Source organism: Ascaphus truei, chromosome 6, assembly GCF_040206685.1.
Source record: "Ascaphus truei isolate aAscTru1 chromosome 6, aAscTru1.hap1, whole genome shotgun sequence".
Classification (NCBI taxonomy): Eukaryota; Metazoa; Chordata; class Amphibia; order Anura; family Ascaphidae; genus Ascaphus; species Ascaphus truei.
In genome coordinates, this window is record NC_134488.1 from 72972592 (window position 1) to 72999309 (window position 26718).

General features: G+C 43.7%; 1 protein-coding gene and 1 long non-coding RNA gene across 3 annotated transcripts in view; one reads left to right on the plus strand and one right to left on the minus strand.

Moving 5' to 3' along the window:
- Positions 1-2793: 2793 nt before the first annotated feature.
- LOC142497270 (uncharacterized) lies at positions 2794-15639 on the plus strand. The gene is made up of 2 exons (XR_012802219.1): positions 2794-3807; positions 14409-15639. It is a non-coding gene; the product is annotated as an uncharacterized LOC142497270 (long non-coding RNA).
- TMEM240 (transmembrane protein 240) overlaps positions 13139-26718 on the minus strand; it is a 101374-nt gene continuing 87794 nt past the window's right edge. For both annotated transcript variants that reach the window (XM_075604808.1, XM_075604809.1), the window contains exon 4: positions 13139-24731. In XM_075604808.1, the coding sequence (XP_075460923.1) occupies positions 24583-24731 (149 nt within the window). In that variant the 3' untranslated portion in view covers positions 13139-24582. The remainder of the gene's footprint in view (positions 24732-26718) is intronic.

Here is a 26718-nt window from a genome sequence, read left to right on the forward strand (position 1 = left end):
AGCATGATATGAGTATTCGGAAGGTGTTACTAATGATGAAATGTTGGATTTAAGTATATTTGGATGTGCGTTGATTTTTGAATGGGGGGTGTTGCATCATTTACATATCTGTATCGGCTCTCACAAATGTAGACAATATACAATTACAACATAACGATATGTATATATATATATATATATATATATATATATGTATATATATATATTACTGCATTATTCACCAAAACTAAGGTATCTGCATTAACGTGTGATATTATATAGAAAAAGGGTACCGACAGTAATAGCAAACATTGTAATCATATTGTATCAGCTTTAGAAGCATCAAACAGCATTGTGAATCCAAGCGTGATAAACTTAGATCTTTGGATCTCTTCCCCCCATCTTCTTATTAGGGTCACATCCAGTCCTATCTTTTCCGTCTTTCACTGATGCTGCCAGGTGAGGAGGGTAAGGGCTGGGACCCGCGGCGCGGGCGGCTGCACGAGCGTTCCCCACCAGCAGGGGAATCCTCCCGAGCCGGTCCCCCCTGGCTGCACAGCTCACTACACGCTGTGACGCGTCAGCCGCCAGGGGATTCAAGAGAGTTTTAATCCCAAGCGGCGACGTGTCACGTGTTGTGGCTGTGAGTCAATGAGGAGAGGAGGCTCCCTCCCACAGACTCTCTTGGGGGGGGGGGGTCCCCCCTTCCGATTCCCCCCCCCTGCTCCGGTCCCCCGGGCTCCGATTCACCCCTTACCCACCCCCCGTGTTTATTTGTGAGTGCCTGTCTGTGTGTGTGCGTGTCTGTGTGTGGAGTTGAGGGGCTGAATGGCTGACGGGCGGTCCCGCCCCCCCACCCGTTTTGGCCATGCTCCCCCTCCCCCCCCCCCCCCCCCGCTCGCAAAAATGGTCCCTTTGGACCAGAAAAAGCCCCAAGTGCCTCTCCACGCGCCGCCTGTCTGCAGTGCGGGCACATGGTCTGAGGCAGCGAGGCCTTAGCCTATGAGTAAATGACAAATGATAATCTGTACACGCTTGCACATTGTGTCTGCATCTCCTGTGTGATGAATGCATGAACATTTTGCTAAACCATATGAGCAGGAGAAGTGTTCTTGTCACTGTCGGTATCGCAAGGTTTCTGCGCTACAAACAAAACTGTACAGCTCACGACAACTGTATCCATTGTTAAATGTTGGCTGTACATTCAGCAGAATATATGGATACCCAACATGTTAAAGCAAAATAAAAACATGGGTGCCATGATGCAAGACATTAAAAAACAAAAACATCTTTAAAATATTTTACAATATATTCCAGTTTTTAAAAGTTCTCATGAACTACAGTATGTATGTGTTTCTAATCCTTTGCATTACACTGTTCTTTCATGTATGTGTTATATGTTAAACAGAGGGGCCAAGCGCACCAAAAGAGGAATAGAAGATGAACTTAATGCAAAGAGATCCTTTAATGACTACGCAAGTTGAAATGAATACTTTTGACTTGTATAGTCATTAAATGATCTATTTACATTAAGTTCATCTTGTATTCCTCTTTTGGTGCGCTAGGCTCCCTCTGTTTCCTATGCTGCTTCTTGACTAGGATTTTTTTCCTTTCGCACCCATGCTTTACAGCTTATTTTTCAACTTGTTCCCCAGGACTTAGGGGCATCCCAGGTTGCTTTTTCCCTGATCCTTTTTCTACTTGTATTATATGTTAAAAATACTACATCTGGATCTAAATAACAGCGTCTTTTCATGGACCACCCCTAGGACTGATATGCTTGTAATGATATAAAAATGATTGGTTATAGAAGAGTCTGCTTGAACAGTATGCAAAATTATGAGCCACAAAAGTATTTAGTGGGTGTCTATCAGAGGTTTGTGAACCTCTGATCTATTCTTATATACTTGTCGGTGCCTATACGGATTTAAAATGTCTGGAAAGTAATCTATCCACACCTGCCTGCTACCTAGATTTGCCTCTGTTTTTGTGTCTCATGGAAGAAGCCCGTGGCTGTGGTGTCCTGCCCCCCTTCTGATATTCATCCTTATTCAGACAGCACAGCCAAATGAAGACAAATCTCTGTATTAACATTGGTATCAGCCCTGGAAGCATGGCCTTCAAGACGCATAGCTCATATAACCCCTGCACAAGCCTTTTTGGCATGTCATTTCATGCCCCAACGGCTATTGAATGGCAGTTCTAGTTGCCCAGGGTGACAACATAAATGAGTTGGTTTTTGTTCTCTGTGAAATGTATGCCAACTATTACCCTTTGATAGTAACACATGGACAGTTTTTTCATTATGAGATCATTTTAACTCCTTCTCCAAAATGTCTGCAAAGCACATCAATGTATCTAATTCAGTCCAAATGTTTTTTAATATCATTTAATGGGTGGTATTGGCATTAAAGATGCATTTTTATTTTTTGCTTGTTGCAAGCTCCCACTCTACTACTGAGTCTACTGACATTTTTTATAGCATTGGCAGTGTTTGCTGCTCTATAAATGTTATAGATTGATAGGACATGGGGAGTGAGTGATATGGATCTGGGCTCATTAGGCTTACAGGAATTCAAGTCTTTAAGAAAGCTAATGCTAAAATGAGAAGATTAGGTGAAGAAACAATTATTAAATAATCTGTGTAGACCAGTGCTTACATTGTCACAGCCAGGTATGCACAAAAATAAATAACGGCCTAATTTCATGAAACACAGATTTGGATACATCTGCGTTATAACTCTTCTGTGAAACCCTGTAATAGAACATCTTCAGGTCTTTTTGATTCTTATAAATCCATTTGTGAAAATTAGATTAATATGGATTTTAGTATCTTCAGAATTTCAGAACCCGCTTTTCATGAATTCTGTTTGTTGTGTCGGCTTCACTGCGGTATTAACCTTTCACTGCTGGAGGGATACTGGTAATGCTTTGTTATGCAATGCCATAGCTCTCTATTTATTGATCATGTCTGGCTCAGCAGTACTATTTATATTATGGTTCAACAGCGCATTCATTGTTAATCCCCTATTTTCACAGCGGTATAATTTAAGTAATGCTGAGATGAAGATTAAAATTGTCAGCATTGTTCACATCACCACCAATGATGCAAAAAGGTCATTTACTTTTTTGAAATAACGCATACATTCCTTGATTTAGAATGTTTCAGGGTTTTCTTGTTAATATATATCTAGTGTCGCCTCCCTGCTAAAACCAGGCCCTTTTAGCATGAAGGCTATGGCAGCACTCTGGCAGTGTGGGGGTTAAACCCATTGCACACGGTCCTACATGTGAGAAGTACCAGAGGCAAGTTATATTGTTGCAATATCCAGGACCTGCTAGTCTGGTGAGCATGACTCAGAGCTAGGAACGTTCTGGTAGGTCATGTGACTGGTGGGGTGATGCTTTGCAACATCCCGTTTTGCCCATAGACTGGGGAGAAAAGGTTTACACCCCCTGGGGTATATAAGGGTAGGACCCACCCTAGAGAGTTAGTTCTGTGGAGATTCTGTTAGGTGCCTGGTGCAGGTACGGAGGTTCCCCTTGCTGCAGGGAGCAGGGCTATAGCCAGGTTTAAGTAGGGACCTGGGGCTGAGCTTAATTTACTCCTATCCAGGGTTAAGTTGGGTCCTGGGAGGAACTGCAGGCAAAGGGGGAACTGCTGCATGAGATAGATACTGAGAGCCTGTCCTGTTTATGATGTTTGGTATGCTGATCCTGCTGACAATAAAGCAAGCATCCTGTTAAAAGTTCATGGTGCCCTTTTTCCACTTATTCTACTAACTACAGCCTAGGCCTGGATCCACCAGAGAAGCCCTGAGACTAAAGGTAAAACCTGACTGAGCTACACTACGCTGAAGCAGGTAGAAACCCTGTCTGCAGTGCAAGGAGAAACTGAACATGTGTACATCCTATCTTCTGCAACTGGGTGGGGATAGGGGTGTTACACTGATAACAGTTGAACTGGCTTCTTTTATTATTCAATTTTGTAGGATAACCATGATCTTTTATACAGGGCCAGCTAGGCGTTCGGCGGGGCTCGAACCATCTCCAGAGCAGCATCCACCTCCTATGACGTAGCGTGCGGTGTCTCCATGACAATACAATGATGCAGGAGGAGATGCTACCCTGGAGAAGGTAAACAAAACTTGGGCTGCGGCCCCTCTGGTGCTAACCGCACTCACGCTTGAGAGCGGTGACAGCACCAGCTCTTCAGGCATGTGTGCCGGGTGTCCTGGCTATTTCGCAAGCGTGCGCGGGGGGGGCGTTGCGGGCAAGTTGAGCGAGCTTGAAAGTAAAAAAAAAATTGTTTACTCAAGTGCCAAGCGTGCCCGCGGGGACTTGCACATATACATTTATGGAATTAAAAGCGGCAAACACAGCTCGCTTAGCGCCAGCGGGGATGCAGCCTTACCGAGACACACGCTCTCTCCCGGCAGTCGGTTTAATTGTAGGGAAGAGTGCGGGTCCTCTGTAACTACGGGGCTCGGTGCATTGGCACCGCCATTACGCCAGCCGTGATGATAGCATTTCAAAACTGTTAAAGTTAATATGGAACCTTCTGTAGGTGTTTCAGTGTAACATTAACCTTTTCTATACAGTAGGGCCCCACTCATATGGCAGGTTGCGTTCCAGGCCGCTGCCGTAAAGCGGGGCCCTACTGTACTGTATTGTACCTTTTTGAAAACAGAGGTGCAGAGCTGTAAACCGACTGTTTTGCTGACAAATGGCATCTGACAAGGAGTTGCACACGCACTAAAACTGTTGTTTAGTGACAGCCGGAAAAACGGAACAAGCGCCAAACCTAATGAATATGGGTATACATTGGGAAACGCCATATGAGCGGAACACCGGAAAGCGGGGCCCTGCTATATTACCATCAGCATTAACGTTTTGCTGCATCTTACTAATGGATATCACTTGGCCTCTGTGTCAATAGACCACAGGAAGGTTTTGTAAACGTTTTTTTATTTTCTATTTAAAAATAATACATGTAGCCAGGTCTCCCCAGCGCTACAGCACCCCCCTCATCTGACTGCCGATCGCGGGGGCCGCCGCGTCCAATGGCGGCTCCGTTCGGCAGTGGCAGGGGAGAGGGCGGTCACGTCCCGGCTCGGGGGTTGCCGGGGACGCGTGCGGCCGGTTGCCAAGGCCGCACGCGCATCTCAGGGCTCCCGGCGCTTCCGGAGCCGGGCGGATAGGGCGCCGCCATTGCGTTTCAACTCGCGCACGCGCAGTGAGTCCCCGGCGGCCCAGTTAGCTCGCGCATGCGCAGGGAGGCTGCGAGAGACAGGGCAGAGTCGCGCATGCGCAGGGAGAACCCTAGAGCCAGGGAACAGTTGCGCGAGAGTAGAGGAAGTAAGTGAGAGGTTGCGGCGGCCATTACAGGTTTGTGTAGGCAGAGGGAAGGCACGCACACGGCCTCAATGTTATTGTAGGGGCCTCGGGACTACAATTCCCATGAGGCATAGCGAGGCAGGCACCAGGTGCTTGATAGGAGCCAATAGGGCTGCAGGACTGCCCTGGAGGAAAGAGATACATTTTCCCGGGCTTTGCATGAGTCACGTCAGTTGGAGCAGAGGAGCTGAAGGGGAAGGAAGGATGCGGGGAGTGAGTGCAGCTCCTGCATCCTGATAGGTACCCTCACCCTCCAGGTAGGCCCCAACTCCCCACCAGGTTAGTGGGTAACTGATAAGGGACGGCCCTAGATAGGGAGGTCACCCTTAGGTGTGTGTAAGGTGCAGGTTTGGCAGTGCCACAGCGGGTAGTGCTGTGCGCACTGGCAAATAGGCACAGCGTGCGAGCAGTGTGTTTGCTGCGGGTCACTCAGGTTAGTCGGTTGTTAGTGGGAGTCAAGACTGGGCCTCGTTAGGGGAGTAGGAATACTATTAACCCCTTAGGTCCCAGATAGACTCTCCCTCTCCAGTGAATGGTGTGTACCGTTCTGTGTGTGTTGTGCTGCATGTGCTGGGCGCAGTGTGTGCAGCGTGTGTGCATCCCTGCAGGCTGACAGTGTGAGCTGTGTGTCGGCTGCAGGTGCGTTAGGCTGTTAGGAGTATCTAGTAGTAGTAGTAGATACAGTTAGGGACTGGGTAGCTAGGGGAGTGGGACAGGGTATTACTCCGCAGGCCCTAGGAGAGTTCCCCTAAGCCACCCAGGTTGCGGTTCATCAGGGACAGGCCCTAGGTTAGGGTTCCTGTCACGCTAGGATTAGTTAAGGATAGACAGGGATAGCGGCGTGGCTGTTCCTGTGGTTCGGTTGCTGTACCAAGAGACTGTTGTGTTCCCGTGAAGCGGTGGGACCCTCGTTGGGGTCCACTGCAGAAGTACCTGGATAGGATCAGACGGACGTCTGACCCTTTTAGAAGACAGTTGCAGTCCCGAGCATCGGAGTGCTCGGAAGGTACCTCTGTATATATTAAGTGCACCACCGGGCCCCAACACAGGGAAGCGCTATCCCTCACACTCACACTGGTCTTTATTGCTGTGGACATTCCAGAGACTGAGGGGAATGTGATGATAGACATGTGGGTGGGGGGGGATGGTACGCAGTTGTATTGATGCACTGGTATTGATATAGTGTTTTGAAGTAAGGTGTTGTCATTGTTCATTCAGTAAACCTGTTATCCATAATACTGTGTATGTGGTTTCTGAGTGGGTTCCTATGTAGGGTCATTCTACATTTCCATAGAATCCTACATAGGTGGAGGCGCTGCAAACGAAGATCCGTTCCAGAGGATTCACCCCAGGCTCTCATTAGCGGAGGCTCAGACCTCCTGTGAGCCTGCAGGTATACGCACCACACCGGTAACACTACATGTTCTACTCACCCACACTATATATGAGATTGGGTGGGGTGGAATACCCGTTACATTTGGAGGCGCTGCTGAGATAGACCTGGGGTGCCCTGTTTCATTTTTTTTAAATTGTCCCATTCCCATTTTTCACCATGTGGGCGCTCTCCAGACAGGAGGTCTCCACCTGGGCCTCGAAGCTTAGTGCAACTCCTAACCACATGGTTGCCGTGGGGGCAGTCCCTGCTGGCATGTCTCTGCTGGACGTTCAGGCGCAGGTTCGGAAGCTCCCTGGCCTGGATCGTACATGGGTCAGAGGACGAAGGTATGATATCACCTGGCAGTGGAGTACTATACTGATGTATGTAGACCATGCCATAAGCGAGGAAGATGGTCCTCAATTCTTGAGTCTGTCCGAGGGTCCGAATGAGGGGTGCCCCTTTATTTACCCTGAATCGGCCGTTCCTGCATGCAACGAGAGCCCTAATGTAGTTAGCAGGACTGTGATCAAAATGGAGGCTCCTGTAGCAAGGGAGGCTAATAGTGAGTCCCACCTAACATGGCGGCTTCCGCCAACTCAAAATGACACACGTGCTTCTGACTGCCAGGCTGCTCAGAAAAGGGTTGCAGAAAACCCTCCGGGACTGGCGGGAAAACCAGAGCCCCGCCCCCGTAATGTGAGTGACTCAGTGCAGAGCCAGAGCCACTCAGTGATAGAGCACACCCCTCCTTTAAATTCCACCAGGGGGAGTGAGCACAGTGAACCGCCATTAGACCCTTCTGTTCACCAGGAGGAAGGCATTGTCGTAGACATAGATTACTTTCTTTATGTGCAAGAAACAGAGATAGACTGTCAGGACATACACCCCAATATGTATGTGGCCTGGCGGGCGTCCGGAGTAGATTCTCTTGTCTTCATGTGCTCCTGCCTGCAAGAAGCTCACGCGCAGGGAGCTGACGTGGCTCGGGGACCCCTCGACTACAGGACCATCGAGGTGGGGGGAGAAATGGGCATACAGTGTTTTAGCCCCACGTGCGGTTGTTCTAGAGAGACATTGACATGGTGGTCCTACTGTGAATGTTGCGGTGTGCGGTTACTGAAGTCTATTGTGCCCCAGCATGCAGAAGTTTCCAGTGAAGAGGTTGAAGTCCCATCGGTGGCGATGCGCCTACCGGCGAACCACCCCAGCGGTGATGCAGAGGATACAGAGTCTGCTGTGGGTCCGTGTACCCTGGAAAAGGTGTATCCCGATGTTGCGGACCCTGCTGTGGGCCCGTGTGCCCTACAATGGTCAGTCCGACCTACTACAGAGGTACCATCGGTCCTAGGCGTGGGACCAGTACCTACAGACGACCAGGGTGAGTCGACTGCCCCAGGGGTGTCGGGGGTGAGCCTCCAGGTGACCGCGGAGCACGATGGCTCCTTAAGTCTGGTCGCCCGGGCGAAGGGCTCCCCTCTTCATCGCGTCCTGGTGGAGGTGTCCTCAGTAGAAGGTAGCTGTCCAGAGAAGAGAGTGGACCAGTGTCTACCGCCGATCCTTCCGGAAGAAGGGAAGCCCATCGTCAGCCAGCCGAGTGGTAAGGAACCCCCTTGTTCCCCACCGACTCCGATGGAGGTGGCCGTGAAGAAGGCCAAAGCTATGGTTCCTGAGCGGAGTGTGAGCCCGTGTGCTCCGACACAAGTGGTCCCAGGACTGGGATCCAACGCTCCCGAGTTTTCAGCGCGTAAGTGGACTGCCCCAGAAGTGCCAGGGGCAGGTCCCGATACCACCAAGGTGGGAACTGACAGCGTCCCCGAGGACCTGTTGGCCCCCGTGATTCACCGCAGGGGTAAGGTGTCTACTTTTTTCCCCCTGCCAGGTGAAACCGAGACATTTCCCAGTGCTCGCTTCTCAGTGGAAGCCTCACAAGTCCGTAGGGACAAGGACTGTGTAAAGGACGATCCAGGGAGACTGGCCTCCTTTACGCCCAAAAAGGAGCGTGCCATTCGCCAGGTGGTGGACCGCGGGAAAGGTCCTGGCCTCCTGGTCTACCGCATCCCTGCCGCGGATGACCGGGTAAAGGTCTGCTTCAGAGACACTGGGCTACTCCTTCCACCAGGGGGAGGAAGTAGCGAAGAGCCAGAAACTGTCGCCTTAGAGTGTACTCTCCAAGAAATTTTTTTGGGGGAGGCTCACGGACGCAAAAGTGAGGTACCCCCATCTGATCTGGTAGGGGCACCCCACAAATGGTCTCAGCCAGTCTCGGGTATTATTGAGTGTGATGTACTATGTAATCTGAGGTGTAAAGTCGACCTGATAATTGTAACAAATATGACATGCCGTATTTTATTGTGTAACCTTATGTCAGGGTATGGCGTTCTCCAAGCGAGGACGTTGGATTTTCCACCAGGGGGAGAGTGTAGCCAGGTCTCCCCAGCGCTACAGCACCCCCCTCATCTGACTGCCGATCGCGGGGGCCGCCGCGTCCAATGGCGGCTCCGTTCGGCAGTGGCAGGGGAGAGGGCGGTCACGTCCCGGCTCGGGGGTTGCCGGGGACGCGTGCGGCCGGTTGCCAAGGCCGCACGCGCATCTCAGGGCTCCCGGCGCTTCCGGAGCCGGGCGGATAGGGCGCCGCCATTGCGTTTCAACTCGCGCACGCGCAGTGAGTCCCCGGCGGCCCAGTTAGCTCGCGCATGCGCAGGGAGGCTGCGAGAGACAGGGCAGAGTCGCGCATGCGCAGGGAGAACCCTAGAGCCAGGGAACAGTTGCGCGAGAGTAGGGGAAGTAAGTGAGAGGTTGCGGCGGCCATTACAGGTTTGTGTAGGCAGAGGGAAGGCACGCACACGGCCTCAATGTTATTGTAGGGGCCTCGGGACTACAATTCCCATGAGGCATAGCGAGGCAGGCACCAGGTGCTTGATAGGAGCCAATAGGGCTGCAGGACTGCCCTGGAGGAAAGAGATACATTTTCCCGGGCTTTGCATGAGTCACGTCAGTTGGAGCAGAGGAGCTGAAGGGGAAGGAAGGATGCGGGGAGTGAGTGCAGCTCCTGCATCCTGATAGGTACCCTCACCCTCCAGGTAGGCCCCAACTCCCCACCAGGTTAGTGGGTAACTGATAAGGGACGGCCCTAGATAGGGAGGTCACCCTTAGGTGTGTGTAAGGTGCAGGTTTGGCAGTGCCACAGCGGGTAGTGCTGTGCGCACTGGCAAATAGGCACAGCGTGCGAGCAGTGTGTTTGCTGCGGGTCACTCAGGTTAGTCGGTTGTTAGTGGGAGTCAAGACTGGGCCTCGTTAGGGGAGTAGGAATACTATTAACCCCTTAGGTCCCAGATAGACTCTCCCTCTCCAGTGAATGGTGTGTACCGTTCTGTGTGTGTTGTGCTGCATGTGCTGGGCGCAGTGTGTGCAGCGTGTGTGCATCCCTGCAGGCTGACAGTGTGAGCTGTGTGTCGGCTGCAGGTGCGTTAGGCTGTTAGGAGTATCTAGTAGTAGTAGTAGATACAGTTAGGGACTGGGTAGCTAGGGGAGTGGGACAGGGTATTACTCCGCAGGCCCTAGGAGAGTTCCCCTAAGCCACCCAGGTTGCGGTTCATCAGGGACAGGCCCTAGGTTAGGGTTCCTGTCACGCTAGGATTAGTTAAGGATAGACAGGGATAGCGGCGTGGCTGTTCCTGTGGTTCGGTTGCTGTACCAAGAGACTGTTGTGTTCCCGTGAAGCGGTGGGACCCTCGTTGGGGTCCACTGCAGAAGTACCTGGATAGGATCAGACGGACGTCTGACCCTTTTAGAAGACAGTTGCAGTCCCGAGCATCGGAGTGCTCGGAAGGTACCTCTGTATATATTAAGTGCACCACCGGGCCCCAACACAGGGAAGCGCTATCCCTCACACTCACACTGGTCTTTATTGCTGTGGACATTCCAGAGACTGAGGGGAATGTGATGATAGACATGTGGGTGGGGGGGGATGGTACGCAGTTGTATTGATGCACTGGTATTGATATAGTGTTTTGAAGTAAGGTGTTGTCATTGTTCATTCAGTAAACCTGTTATCCATAATACTGTGTATGTGGTTTCTGAGTGGGTTCCTATGTAGGGTCATTCTACATTTCCATAGAATCCTACATAGGTGGAGGCGCTGCAAACGAAGATCCGTTCCAGAGGATTCACCCCAGGCTCTCATTAGCGGAGGCTCAGACCTCCTGTGAGCCTGCAGGTATACGCACCACACCGGTAACACTACATGTTCTACTCACCCACACTATATATGAGATTGGGTGGGGTGGAATACCCGTTACATACACAATACTGAAAAAAAATGTTGTGTATAGGTGGGTGTCTGAGACACATTTAAAACAGACCGACAGTCAGAAATAGTTACAATAAGAGATTTTCATAGTGCTTAAGAAAGGTGCAGCCAAGGGAACAAGACCCAGCTGCAGCCTTGGTGACCATGCACTGTAGTGCCCTGCACAAAGGGGACCAGCTTCATTGCTGAGCCTGGAGACAATAAATCATTGTATACATGGGTAGATTTGCATTTGACCCATGTTGTGCAAATTGTACACATCTTAAATAAGTGAAAGAAAAAGTGCTAATAATGTATTCCCAAATATATATTTTTTTACATGTGTCAGAACTTGATACATAGCACTGAGGGTATCAGCACAAAAAAAAGCATTAACGTGTTAGAAAATAGGTAGGATTAAAAAAAAGAAAAAACAGAATTTCCGCCTTTCTCCAACAATACAAGTCTAGACTAGCATAAAGATAGACATGAGAATAAGCCTGAGCAACAAGATGAGGGATACCTAAAATAGCAATGGATGACCTCTGCAGCAATACAGTATATTAGTTCATGGTTAAAAGCCTCAATTTGATCAGAAAGTTGCGTAGATCCACTCCTGGGAGGTGTAGTTACGCTTGTCTCTTTAAACATAAAGGAGGTTTAGAGAGAGAATACAAGACCTAACTCGGAGACAATGTCAAGAGGAACAAACTCTTAAACATGAATGTTGAAGGATTTTCTGTCCCGGCTATGCAAATGAGGCAAACTTGCAAAATGACATATTCATGGACAATTTGTTAGGCTGCAAGTTGGCAGATTAGTAATTCTGAAGACGAACAGAACCCCTATGTAGCACGCTCTTCCTAAGGCAGAGAGTGCTACATAGGGGTTCTGTTCGTCTTCAGTATTACTACTATTTTGCACCTCAAAGCACCATTCCCTTCACCACAAGCTGTAGCGTGGGTATCTGATAAGTGTAAGAGAAATTGGCAGATTACTCAGAAATTCAAAGCCAGAAATCTCCCCTCCCTCACATACTGTAGGTGAAATTGGACTTTTGCTCAGGGGGAGTTAAAGGGGAAGATACCAATGTAGTAAAGGGCTCATTTACTTACATACCTCCAAATAGATTAACCCAGTGGGGCTCAACTCCAGTCCTCAAACCCCCCCCCAACAGGTCAGGTTTTCAGGATATCCCAGCTTCAGCACAGGTGGCTCAATCAGTCCCTGCTGCAGTACAGGTGGCTCAGTCTCCAACTGAGCCACTGATTGAGCCACCTGTGCTGAAACTGGGATACCCTGAAAACCTGACCTGTTGGAGGGGCTTGAGGACTAGAATTGAACCCCCCTGGATTAACCTATATACCATGCAGAGAGATACCTGTGAACACACCTGATATTTGGAAAATATGCAAATGTAATACATTTGTATATATTTGACATTAAAGCGAGCGTTTTGCCCAGATATCTCGAGTGTGTTCACTGGTGTGATTTGTACAATTTGAGGCATGGAACCAATGGAATAGTTGTCTCGGCAACAGGTCCTTCCCTGGAGTAGGTTGTGTTCTGGGACCAAACCCATCATATTGGTTATTTATACGGATAGAGGATGGTGCTGTGTTAGCCCGTAGCAATGATACCGTCTTTGTCTAACTAATGGCTAGAAATATTGAAGCCTCCAAAACCTAGTGGTACTGAAAGATTTTACTATTTTTAAACACTAGTTATCCATTAAAGGTATCACTTCTATTGTACTTTAGCTCTATTGGTTCTTGATATACCATCTGTCTCTAAACATGAGTAGTGTTATTAGTGTGAGCTTTCCGCAACCATGCATAGAGAACGTGATCGTGTTTCTCTTCATGATATTTTGACTCCGCCATGTTCTGATAGACGTACTTGATGTTCACATAGTCCCTGCTGCAGCACTCTTTAAAAAAGGGGGAATATTTTGACATTTGTAATCTTCTCCACCAGACAATGGGAGTTTCTGTGACATAGTGCCCTTATCAGCACTATCACAGTTTAATGAATAACGCCTGTAGAGTCAGTTGATATTACAAAATAGAACAAATTAGTAGTCAGCTTATATAAGACTGAATTGCAGCCAGATCTATATCAGCATTTCAACAAAGTGCATATAAAGCTCTGTACATTGAAGGACTAGAGAACGTTCACTTTGCCCTTGTGGTTTACAATGTTTGAAAAACAATTCCTGCTGAAACGCGTGTGCACTGAAGTTCCAGTGCGGCTGTAGTCTGCGATTTCCTCTTATTCAGAACTGATTTCATTACATATCTTTTGAAACTCTTGCTAAATTTTGACCTCTCCAGAATGGTTTGTGAGGGGGAAAAAAAAAGTAATCTGTGCTTTCATATAGAACAATTGTAAGTGTAAATTGAGTGAGTACAAAACTGCAGAGTTAGATTGCAGTGCTGTGCGGTAGCAGTAGGATACAATATTGTACTTTCTGACCTTGGTATTTTTATAAAGGGTCTTTGTACTCAGAATTAATTACTATGGGTATGTGGATGCACTTTCTAGGCACTGGAAACTTGCTCTGATGCAGAATTAAATCTTGATACAAGCTGCTCTACAGTCAAGGACATACTTTGCACAGGATGCTCTGCAGGAGAAGCAATACTCTGCGTATGATTCCCTGCAGGAGAAGCAAATCTCTGCATGTTTGGCAATGGTGTTTACTGTACTAGTTGAGATTTTTGCTGGAGAATTAATGCTTTGTACTCGAGGCGTAGCAGTGCAATTGAGGCATAACTGGTCACATGCAACTATGCTAGACAAGGATCAATGATACAGACACACAAGCATTCAAAGAGCAAAAACCTCTTTTTATTAAATTGTCACATTTCCACATGGTTTTTCTTGAACAACAGTTTGTTTCGGGTCAGTTGTTAACAGTTTTTAAGCGATTCCTACAAAGGTCCTTCCCATGCCCCTCCACATAGGGTGCCACCTGGCTCAAAATATAAGGGCAGCTTTAGCTAGTGCTATTGTTGAAATGGGAGATTTACAACCTGAACTGGCTCAAGCTTCCTTTATATTATGGAGAAGGCTCCAAGCAATGGTCCAACCACTGGGCATTTAAATCTCCACCCCAACAACTTTGAGGCCAGTGTTAATCTGGAGTCAGGTGGCTACCCTGCTTTCAGGCGCCCATGCAGAGGGTGTCTGTGTGTGCAGCTCATCAGAGGTAAACTAATCATTATCAGATATAAGACGCACTAAAAACTGGGTGAAAATAAAAGCTGATCCAATACTGGAAGAGCAGTATATACACTACAATGAAATACACTGTGTGGACTGGATTGACTTTTGAGTATTGTCTCTCGCTTCTTGGGGTTATAGGATAAATGCAGATTTGCCCTCTAACTCAGATGGGGGGGAAAAAACAAGTTCAACCAGTCTAAGGCTTCAAATTGGAAGATTTAAAAGCCGGAACAGACCAGAATCATTTGACGCAACTGCCAATCATCCATCACAAATGAAAAACATGGCCACGCTGAAGCTATTTATGTTATTGGCCTCTATCACAAAATACCCTTTTGTCTGCATTGAATTATCACAAATCTGGACTTCCATGTTTCAATGTTGCACATGACTTCTAGTGCAATAAGGCACTGAAGGAGTTGGTCTTTTACACATCATTAAATCCTGGTATTTAATCAACAACAATATGTATACTGTCATCATAAAGAATCTTTACCACTGCAACAGGTTTTGGAAATGTTCTGCAATTGAGGTGCCTTGTTAGTTTGTTTGGAGATTTGTATCATTAGACTGTCAGTCAGATTGTGATATTTCCCCAAATACTGTTTATGGTAGAGCCAATCACATAAAGCAGCTCATTAGTAAGTAATGATCTATCTGATTAAGTCAACTGCACTACACCATGGCACTTACACAGAGATAAAAAAATAAAATAAAGTTGAAACCTTTATAATACATACCTTGCTTCCATGTGGCAACAATGGAATGATGAATATGAAGATTGAAAATTCAATTATATGGGAGATGAAAGCATAACCGCACTTATAAACTACTTCAAGGTGCTATGTGCACTTATTCAGAATATTGAAAAGGCTATAAGCAGAAAAAAATGCAGACTACCAATGGCATGGAAACCCAACTCCTGCAGGAGCTTATTAACCTAACATGCTAAGGAGATATTCAATAAATCAATACGGATGTATACTATGTAAACCCTATATTACTGTATCAGTGACAACATTTGATCTACACTTGCTAGTAATCGTCTCCATCTTTTCTGTGTAGTAATGGAATGCAATGTATTTCACGTCCAAGTCGCTCTAAAAGGTCGCATGGTGCTTTGAAGGACTCTGTGTAAGTGAATTGATGTAATTAATCAACATTTTGCTGTTAGAGGGGCTACAACGCATTGGCAGCAAAGGGGTTTTAGTGCCTTGATGGGTAAAATCTATCATCTTTATAACCCAAATGTGCTAATAAGTGAATCATGTTACAATCTTACTTGGGTCTTACGAGCAAGACCCACGTAAAATGTGCAATTTCTTTCTAAGGGGATAAGTCTATATCCACCAAATCATCACTTCGGGACGTTTTTGGTCAAAAATACTCATTAAAGTCAGTTGGAATTTTGGGTTGAAAAGGCTCAAAAGAGCTGCTGTGATGGATATGGAATAAGGCCCTACACCTGATGATCTTTGGATGAATGTATGTCTAGTTTATCACAAAACACCAACTTCACTTACAAAAGGGAATCTGAACAGCAGTCAACTGAAGGCTCTCCACCAATGAACCTCATCCAGTCACTAAACATACCTTACTTCATAAGTTTAGGCTAGGAAGCTATGCTCCAAGTGGCAATAATTAATACAAAGACATGTTCTCCATACTGATTTTGCCATGCTGCAGAGGGAATAGAAAATCAAATGCCACTGCAGTCTTTTTTTTTTTACCGAAATATAAGATTAAGGAAATTTGGGAAAAATACAGTACCATTCAAACAAATATTATCTATAGATTAAACTATATATATTTTTTTTTCTGAAATGCATATCACAAAACATACCAATTAAGTATGGGATCATTTGATGGAGGCAAAGCAGAGGTATATTTTTGACCAAGTGAGTAGGACTGGTGCTTTACATCTTTATCCTCTTCTATTTATTGATGTGAAATTAATAAATGTGAGGATTCTTTAACAGTGATGATGTCTGCAAAGCAATGTCATAGAGATCCCTTCTGTTGAGAGAGCCCCATAACACATCCGCGGTGGGAATCTGTCAGCAACATAATGCCCAGTTATGTAGAAGACTTTTAATTTCAGTAATCAAAACATTACTTAATCTCCATCCTTAATATTGATTGAGAATGCATTGATTTATGTCAGTCAAATACTGTATTTGTACTAGTCAGTTAAATCATTGGTATTGTCTTACCAATTAAGTGCCTGTCAATCTTTTGCAACCTTTCCCTTTCTAGAAGGCTCTAATCTTTCTTACTTTTTGGGTTGTACTTCTATTGAGAAAAGAGGTAAGAGCAGATGTTAAATGCACCATTGGATGACCAAACCCAAGATGAGTACATTGGCAAGTATGAAGAACAGAATTCCAACTGGGTAGAAAAGAAGTATGAATGTCTACTACTCAAATCAAATTAAATTATGATATGATTATACAATTCCAATAACATTTTGATCAGACATGCAATGCCTGATTTGTCTTAAACATAGCTGGATTATCTGTAGGAAGTGAGTTAACAAACAAATATATACAGGCAATATAGTTATTTGAGCTTTCATAAAAAGAGGGCGAGAGAAATATATTCAAATGAGGTTTCCACTTTCTTCCCCCTTAATACGGGTCTGTTACTTAATAGGAACATGCAGGAGAAAGATTAAGGGAGGATGGCTATTTCACTTCTGTTGTGTGGTTTAGTGGTGAAAACCCCAGTAGGAGCCTTCAAATTGTTTATGGTAATTAACAGATCATCCTATATTGCTGATAATTTAAATATAGAAGTGCATGGATATTAGTCAATCAAGATGAACAATGTAAAACGTAATTGGGGTTCAAAGCAAGTTACAGATAGAAGGGTACTATAATTATAAGATCATAAAACCAATGTCCTGATAAATGATGTGCAATTGATTAACTCTATAAGAGAATTAATCTGATGTTATTTCTTTCTTTTATGACTAACCTATACACTTGGGAATATATGCCTCCTTGGCTGAAATTTTCTGTAGATCTAAAGAGACTTTGAAGATCTTTAAAGCCATGTGTAAACCACGTATGAAGGGCACTCCTTGTGGTCCATTTAGGAGTTGTCATTGCTTGCTAAAGAATTCAGTTGTATCTAGGACTAAAATGGCTCATGCAATTCTTCGTGATATCAGATTTCTCAGCATTACACCAATTTTTACTGCATGTCTATAACTTTATTTCAAGCTGTGCTCTCGACATCCTCTCATAACATGCATATTAAGCAACTCATATATGCTGTGCTGGATTTTATGAAATATCACCTGGTTATTTCCAATCCCTTCTACTAGATTGTGAAGCATTAAATTGAATATCACTAAAGTTTGCAAGTCTTCATTTTCGTACTCATCAACACTGCTGACAACATGACTTTCAGCTGTTATTTTATGATAAAAAAAACCTAAGGAACTTTGTATTGAGATTCTTCGAACATGCACCATGTACAGAAAAAGAAAAGGCTGTTATACATTAAGTGTCTAGTGCCAGTCATCAATGTATCAAGATACTTTTCAAAAGGGATATGTACTGTAGTTATATGACGCAAGCGATTAGGGGAAGATTAGCTTAAACACAATGATTGATAGAGATCAATGTCTCTATTCATGGTGTTTCTCATCTTGTTTAAACATTCAAAGTCTGCGCTAATGTTAAAAGTGCCTGCTCAAAATACTTAAGTCAAATGAGGAACTTATAATAATTTACTAGATCTGACAGATGTGGAGAGAATGCTTAATAGTTTTCAGACTAAAAGGCTTTACTACAAATTAGATCCATTATCTTTCATACATAATGCACAGATTATTTTACTTCCCACTCCAATAAGATAATTCAATATAGTCCCACTGTCACATGAAGAATCTTACAGTATTTCTTCCCTTCTCATAGCCTCTGTCCTTGGTGCTACCAAATGTTCCACTGCATAAATAAGGTACCCTCTGACTTTGACATGCTCCCCTGCACCTTGTGTATAAACAATACCAGTGTCAATATCACGACTATATCTTACTTGATCATATACCATAAACAAAACATGTTCCGGGAAATATTTTAACTTTCTTCATTTGCTATGAGGGAATGTGTGTTATTTCAGTGCCCACAAGTCATTCTCTATAAGAGGCTTCTGACAAATTCCTAAATGTCTTTCTGTAGATAACGGCTCAATTGGTTTATGGTGACTAAAGAAAACCCAAGTTAATAAAGAGCACCACTTTAAAGGAATGGCTAAAAAATATAATTTATGAAGGTGAAACAATAAAACATAATTGAATAAAATCCTCGACTGCTTATTAACTTCACCTAATGGGGGATTGGGGTTAAAACTCAGATGTGCTAGGAATTATTATTGAGTAATTATTCTGTACAGCTAGCAGCAATACAATGGGAGTGAAAGCCCCAGGAACAGTCCACATATCACACCTACAATATTAATATTTCTAACTGGAAGACAAGGCTGATTACATTTTTCTTTAATGTAACTGAATCACAGTGTTCTGCTTACCTGTAACTGTATATGTCCATTTTGTCCCTTCCACATGTACCATATCCCTTACTTTTTTAAATGTCCTTATGACACGTTCCTATATTCGAATCAGTGGGTAGCTAGGGCAGGGCCTGACGTAGCAAAGCCAAAAAATGAATCGAGCAACCCTAGTATTGCTACTGTTCTGACGCACTCATAAACTTAAGGGTGCACTAGCCAACACTTGTTTGGTGCTGCAATTCAATTTGGGGCCTGATCTTCACAAACTTGATTGACAGATAGAAGCTTTAACTGCCAAGCCTGGGAAAGTCATGCCACAATATCCACAATGGCACCAAGTCTCTCATGGACAGACAGCGGTCGTCTCTCCTAGCCTGGTAAGTCAGCCAAGAGAGTGGAAGGGGTGTACCCCTAGCTTAGCTAGGTGCTGAACCCCTACGCTAGTCCTGACTATAACCATGGTTCAAATCACTACATACCTACTACCAATCACAGATGTTTTTGGGGACAGCTATATTTTCCAATGCAAGCTAGATAGTAGAAAAAAGAAACATACCAAATAAAAAAATAATAGGACTCCTTAATCTGCAATAGAATATAAAGTAAACAGCATAAACATCCTTTGGTATAGTATAACCACTCTCAGCCTGTAAGCATTTCTATCTATGTACAGTACAATTGTTAATAGGGATGTTGGTAAAAACAGTTGGTTGTATAACACAGGGCTCACAAAAAGAAGCCTAGACTTCCACTTCTCCCGCCTACATTTCAAAAGCTAAGTACTGCAGTTTTGCAGCTGCTCTTCTAGTCATTGCAACCACCCCACGTGTAAACTGTTCTGAAATGTACAATGTAGGTAAGGTGCAAATGACCATTTGAACTACAGGGGAAGCTGGCAATATATTGTTATACGAGACCCTCCAATACCGAATGAGTTCAACATAAAAGAGACACTGCACGGAAACTACTCATCACAGACAAACAAGGACGCATTTTTTGAGACACACAAACTGTCACATACACACAAACTGTCACATACACACAAACTGTCACATACACACAAACTGTCACATACGCAGATACAGATTCATTACAGGAACACCCCCTTTAGTCTGAACAGATATGCACAAAATACAGAAACACCCAGTTAGACGGGTACATGTGCAGAGACAGCGTGGGAAATCCTAGACAGGGCTGTGAAACCACATTACAAGCAATAAATCTCACGTGATCCCTGAGATAAAACAATGCCATTAGTGACCTAAGAGGAAGTGTGGAATAGCACTAATGGTTACCCAAATACGAACATGTTATTCTGTTTGTAAAACCACATATGCACGTACAAACACGTCGGCCTTCCGGAAGGAAGAAAGCCAAGCTTTAACAATTAAAGCTGACGTTTTGAAGACCGGACCTTTTTCATTTCCACGCCGATTAATAATGCGGTCTTGTAGTCTTTGCAATTGCTTCCTCGTTTTTACTGTTTGTATGATACATTGTTTCTTTCCCACAAAAAGAAAGGAGAAATCACCTGATACTGTAAATATCATTTTTTGTTTACACAATTATAGATGTAGTGGAGTTGCTTCTCTTAACCCCAATGGCAGATTTAAAATGTTGACGCCCATAGGCAGTGACCCCGGGCCACCTTCTGAAGTGTTGCGGTGTCAAATGTTGCTGCAACATCACGTGATGCCACGTTTCCATGACAATGCAATGCCATGTGATGTCACGTTGCCATGGCAACGCGTACCCATGTGACGTTGCAGCATCATTTGATGCCGCAATGTTACAGAAGGGGGAGGGTGGCATGAAGGAGAAGGTAAGAGACCTTTACAGAGTCCCCACGCTCTCCCCCGGCAATCAGTGGGGAAGAGAGCGGGGCCTCCTGTATGCTGCCCCAAAATGTTACCACCCAAGACCCGGACCTATCGGGCCTAATGGGAAATCTGCCACTGCTGAACCCTATTTTAGTTTGAGCATATTTTCACCCAGAGTCGCTACCTTTGTGATGACATAGCGCAGCAACATTGCTTTATAGCAACAAGCACTGCTCGCTGTCAATGGGAGAGACCCCATCTCACACGTCATAAACATTAATGGGTTTGTTAAATGGTGCACACAAAATAAATGTCTGACCATGTAATGTGTCAGTACAACACAGAGAGCAGTGACTATAAGCAAGGTGTAGACTAAATACACGTGGTGGCCTCCTTTTTAAAGGTGCAGTGTTATTCTTTGATTGCAAAACAAAATGTCGATATATTTTAACAAGCCTTTCTACTAATTGTATTACTCTTTATGAGATTCCTTTTCATTGTGATGATGCAGTTTAGAGGTATGGAGATACCCCAAAAACCACAATCTGTGAGAAGGTATGTATACGCGGGTTATCATATCCTCATACACGGGTTATCATATCCTCATACGCGGGTTATCATATCCTCATACGCGGGTTATCATATCCTCATACGCGGGTTATCATATCCTCATACACGGGTTATCATATCCTCATACACGGGTTATCATATCATCATACACGGGTTATCATATCATCATACACGGGTTATCATATCCTCATACACGGGTTATCATATCCTCATACACGGGTTATCATATCCTCATACACGGGTTATCATATCCTCGTGGGAAGTAGAGCACTGATTTATGTTGATAACATAAATGTAATATCATTTCCAAGGAGAAGAAAAACAAAGAAAATAAAAACAGTAGAATATCTAAAGTTGGTCTTGGTTTACTTCAGCGATCCTAACTCCTTCACTGTGCCAAGGTGGCCAACAACGCATTCCTCCGCAAAGGGGCTAAACATTTTTGGAGGGATGGTGCCTCTTAAGTGGACACTGACCCAAAGAGAAGACATTAGGGGAAATGTAAAGAGAAGGATTTGAGGGGTAGTGGGCACAGAGGAGGAGTGTGGAAATGAGAACACAGCATACCATTCCCACCTATAAGGGACAATATCAACTAATCATGGTTTCACAGGGAAGCAGCAAAATGCTTTCCCATTTTATAAATTAAAACTGTGACCCCCACAAACCATAATGTTCAGGTAAGAGATGTTACAAGTCGGTATTGTTTTGGATAGCAGGTGTATACCGTGATTGGCTGACACTGTTGTCATGGATACATCTGACCTGTACGCTCAACTTATCAAAACATCTTGTATTTTAATTTATCTAACATTCTTCCCATTGTAATTTTATACACTCGTATTAGGCCATATTTACTGAACTGTTTTCTGCGATAAGACACCTTCTGGTGCTGGAATACATCTTACAGTCCAATCAAGTCAAAAGGCTCCAAGATGTCTCCCAGCGCCAGAACGTGAGAGAAGACTGCTTACTAAATATGGGCCATTGTCTTCCACTTTTATTAAGATATCCGTTTAAAAAATCAACCGAATTATCAGAATTTTTTTGCAGGGCTCTTGGGAGTTGGTAGTTTTGAGGGTCACATCACTGCCCTCACTTCCAAGAGTTGTTTGAACGAATAAAACAGCCTGACATCTAATTATAGGTACAGTAGGTTCCATTAGCTATATTGACTTATTGAAAATTTCAGACCGGTTTAAAGATTTAAAGAGACAACGCATCAAATCAATGAGAAGGATGAGGAAGGCTAGTGATGAGGTAATACAAAGCTGCTAACTGAATCCAGGTCAGCAGTGTGAGGCGGACCCACACCAGGCTTTCTTCAGAGCTTACTTGTTTAGACAAAAGTTGCTAAAAGACCAGCAAATTCGAATCCCAACCAGAACTGGATAATTATCACAGTGTGGACCTGGAGTTACTTTGCAGAATGTGCTGTAACAACGCATATGAATTGTTAACAGTTTTTCATCTTCTCAGTAACCCATTCATTGCCGGAGAGGGCTGTAACAGCTGGCATATTACAACCTTATTTCTCTGAGTGATACCCTTGCCCTGTAACTGTTACATGTACTGTACATGTCGTGTAGGTTTCATGTCAGGTCCCTCTGGCAGTACAGAGGGATGTATGAGGTGGGGTGTTGTGGTTAAAATAAAGTGCTTCAAATGAATGTTTACTTGACTTCTGCTTTGGCTAAGACTAAGAGGCCATTGAAAATAAGAATGAAATAAATCATACTTTCTGCATATGGCTTCAGCATTTCTTCCACAAGACCTTGACCTTGAATTAATAAAAATGTCACACACAATGAACACGTTAATGTGTGGCAGACAAGATTGAAGTACACTAAAGCTATGCATACATGGTTGGATTTATACAAATAAAAATACACGTACATACATTCACAGTATCCCCATTAGATGTACCCACATGTCAGCCCTCAAACGTCCGAGCACGGTTATATACCCAGCAGCATAACACCAACAACACACTCAAAACTTTAAATCATGAGAGATTTTGAAATCAAAGAAGAAAATCCCAAAAGAATCCCTACAGAATGGCAGAGAATATTCATGCAAAGTCCTACGGAATTCTGCCACATTCACATGCAGTGTCACCATCACCATTGAGCCACTTCATGTCCTGGCAGGAAGTGAACGCAAGAAACGCATTTAGAGAACGAAAAAAACACAAAACAAAAAACATTTGTCCAAATCAATGTCTCTAACAGAGTGTTAAGATATAATAACAACACTGCATGATAATACATATCTCCTCCACTAGCTCACTGCTACAGAGACCTGCATAGTCTTAAACCAGTGCTTCAGCCTCGATAACCTCTAGCCACATCTCTAGCAGGGAAAGGGTTTAAAGGTGCAGTCCCACTAAGCAACATATGTTGAGAAAGGAATAAGGTGAAAGCCCTCAGCCATATAACACCTTTTTGACCATTGTAACGCCTATTTCACAATTGAAACTATGTTTATTACTTTTGCAAATTGGAGCTCGAACGCTAGCCTGCATAAAGCACAATGACAAATATCGCAGATAATCAAAAAAACGTTCAGACATTTTTAAGGGTAGCCACAAAAAAAATTGTTCTTACAGCAATATTTCTCCAATATAGAAAACGAGTTGATCATTTCACAACAAATATGTATTCAGGGAGAAGAAGAGGACATAAAGTTATTCTGTAAAAAATAATGTTTTTGTATTTTTGGGGATCATGTAAGTGGAACTGCACTTTTAAAAATCTTCTTTTAAGGTACTGCTCACAAGCACAGACTAGGACAGGGGTTAAGGGAAAGAGTGATCTGGTGAGGACCATATGGGATATTTCTGATTCACGTTCAGCAGCCTTGTTCTGATCTACATCGGACTCACCTGAGATCAGCACAAGAAGAGAGACATTCATTTGTCTACAGACCTGTCAATGACTGGAGGAAAGGCAACTTACTTTCTTTCTGTAGTAGTGCTTTGCCATACCAAACCTTACAGCAGTATGCAATGAATGACACTCAACTGCCCCCTCCCTCACCACTACATACACACAGGAAAGGTAGAATGAGTCTTGAGGATCCGACACCTTGCACTTTTGAAAGTATCATTGAGACGTCTTTTATCATAATTTTTTTTTTTAACACATATTTACAGAAGTTCAACACTAAAATCAGATGCCCGGTGCCATGTACCAAGGTTCAAAGCTGGATTCCCTTGCACTCTATATATGGCGTCCTTTCCCTAACAGATAAGCACAAGGCATGAAGGAAGAAAACTTTTTTCCTACTGTCTTCCCGTTTCGGAAAATGAATTCACAGATTTATTTTAATTTAGCTTTTTCCCCAAAAGGAAAGAAGAGTCCTATATCCCCTGATCCTAGAGGATACTGTCTGTGGAGAGCCCCTCAGAGATGCCTAGGACTTGGGTGGCCATTATGGTACAGCTTCTGTTTGATGTGAACCATGTTTCCGCTGGTGTCGTCATACTGCCGCGGGTGACGTTTCCGGAAATCCCTCAAGTTACAAAACTTAGGGATCCAAGACCAGGTGTTGTCTGCAGAGGCAAAAAAGACAAACATTAAAAAAAAACATGTCTGTCCTTAAAGCAGCAATACTACATTCCCCCTTTTTTCTTTTTTTTTTATATGTAAAGCATGTGACATTATATAATCCTGCATTCTTACATGTTATAAATCTGTAAAAATCCTGATTGTGTTCCTAACCAAATGGCCGCCTTTCAGTTTCATTCAATCCTTCAGTCAACGTAACTCAGCAGCTACAATGTATCCAGATATTACTAAGATAACATTGACTATTGTTACAGTTTGCAGCTCAAACTGCTGGGAACATTGGCAACAATTTATCACAAACAGGAAAGTGTTGCAAACATCTTGCACTGTTGGGGAGGTGGGCTAAAACCTGCTATAGAAATCAAAGAATGCTCACTATATTAAAACTCATAAAAAATGGCATTGAGGAATTAAAAAAAAAAAAAAAAAAAAGTCACTATTATCTAATACTAAAGAACAGATTTATTTAAAAAAAAACACATAAGAGTTCACGTTTTGCTGCTTTAACTAGAATGAAGCTGCAATAAAGTGCTGTGTATATCTACTCTGCTGCTAACCTTCATTTTTGTATCATATGCCTATTGTTTTCAACAGCAAAGCTAGCAAAATCACGACAAGACAATGTTTACTGATTATGTTAATTTCATATTTGTTAGAAAAATGACATGGTATTTTAATGATGAGGTAAACAAGAACACGGTAGCCATCCTTGACAAGTTAAACAAACATTGCTGTTTATCTAGTTTTTCTCTAAATTAATCATTACAAATGTTTTGAAAATGACGATAATGGGGTGGTTTTTTTTTAACCATAACAATGTCATTATATCAGTAAAATTGATGTTGGGAAAGGGAATGAGTCTCATAGCTGCAATGTATTAAGATATATTGCACCTGATTTGACTAACTCGCACAGCTTTGATACTTTGGGCATAGGAAGGGTTGTGTTTATGGTTACTTGGTTATGATGTTATGCATCCTGGATGTAAACATTTCGGATGGGTATGTGTGATTATAATAAACTTGAATAACTCTTTTACCCTCATCTCTTCTTCTCTATCTTGTTTTCTTTTGCATTCATTACTCATTGCCTCGGCTCTATTTATAGATAGACCAGTCTTGCAAACAACAACTGTTATTATCTGCCTAAAAGCAATGTGGGAGGGTATAAATATGGCTGCCAGCTGGAACCATGTCAACAGAACAGGTAATCTCAGTTGTGTATTTATTTTCTTCTCTGTCACAACATTCTGGATTTGTAGCCTCCTTGTTACTAAAAAAATAAAGGCGGTAATAAAAGAACAGAACTGGATCAGCCAGTCACAATGACCTAGCTGCTATCAGGCCGACCAAATTATACTATCACAGAACATTGTCAAACGTAATTAATTAGAGGTGCGATCCCACACAGCCAGAAAACATGGCTGCTTAATGTTTTGGGAAATTTGTTGCAAGCTGAGTTTCTTAGGGGCCTCTTCACAGGAAAGTGTTTGTCAATTAAGTATTTTGTTTACCCTTATCCCATCCTGTTCTTATCAGAGAACAAAGATACAGGGAGGGAGGACTCTGTGATCAGCCAGTGCTTGTAGACCCAGAGTGACATCACACAAAATGGAGGAGCCAGAAGATTAATCCCCTCCAAAATCTAACTGAAAAAAATACTTATAGGTGTCATATTTAGGTTTTTTTAAATGCATTAATAACCCAGATGAGGCCCCTTAAACATGTCACTGCAATTAGTTTGGCCCTAAGAGGAAATGTCCCCTTAAAGTGAATGGACTGCATACACAAAGTTACTTTTAAGCAATTTCTGAACCACTGATATCCTACATTGTGCAGCTGTGATACATCCACCCAACTATAAGATAACTAGTTTGAGAATGTCATTTTTAAAGTATAATTGCATTCAAAAAGGTTTCATTTGGGGCGCCACACAACCAGCTAAAGCTTAAGATTTCCTATTGCAGTACAG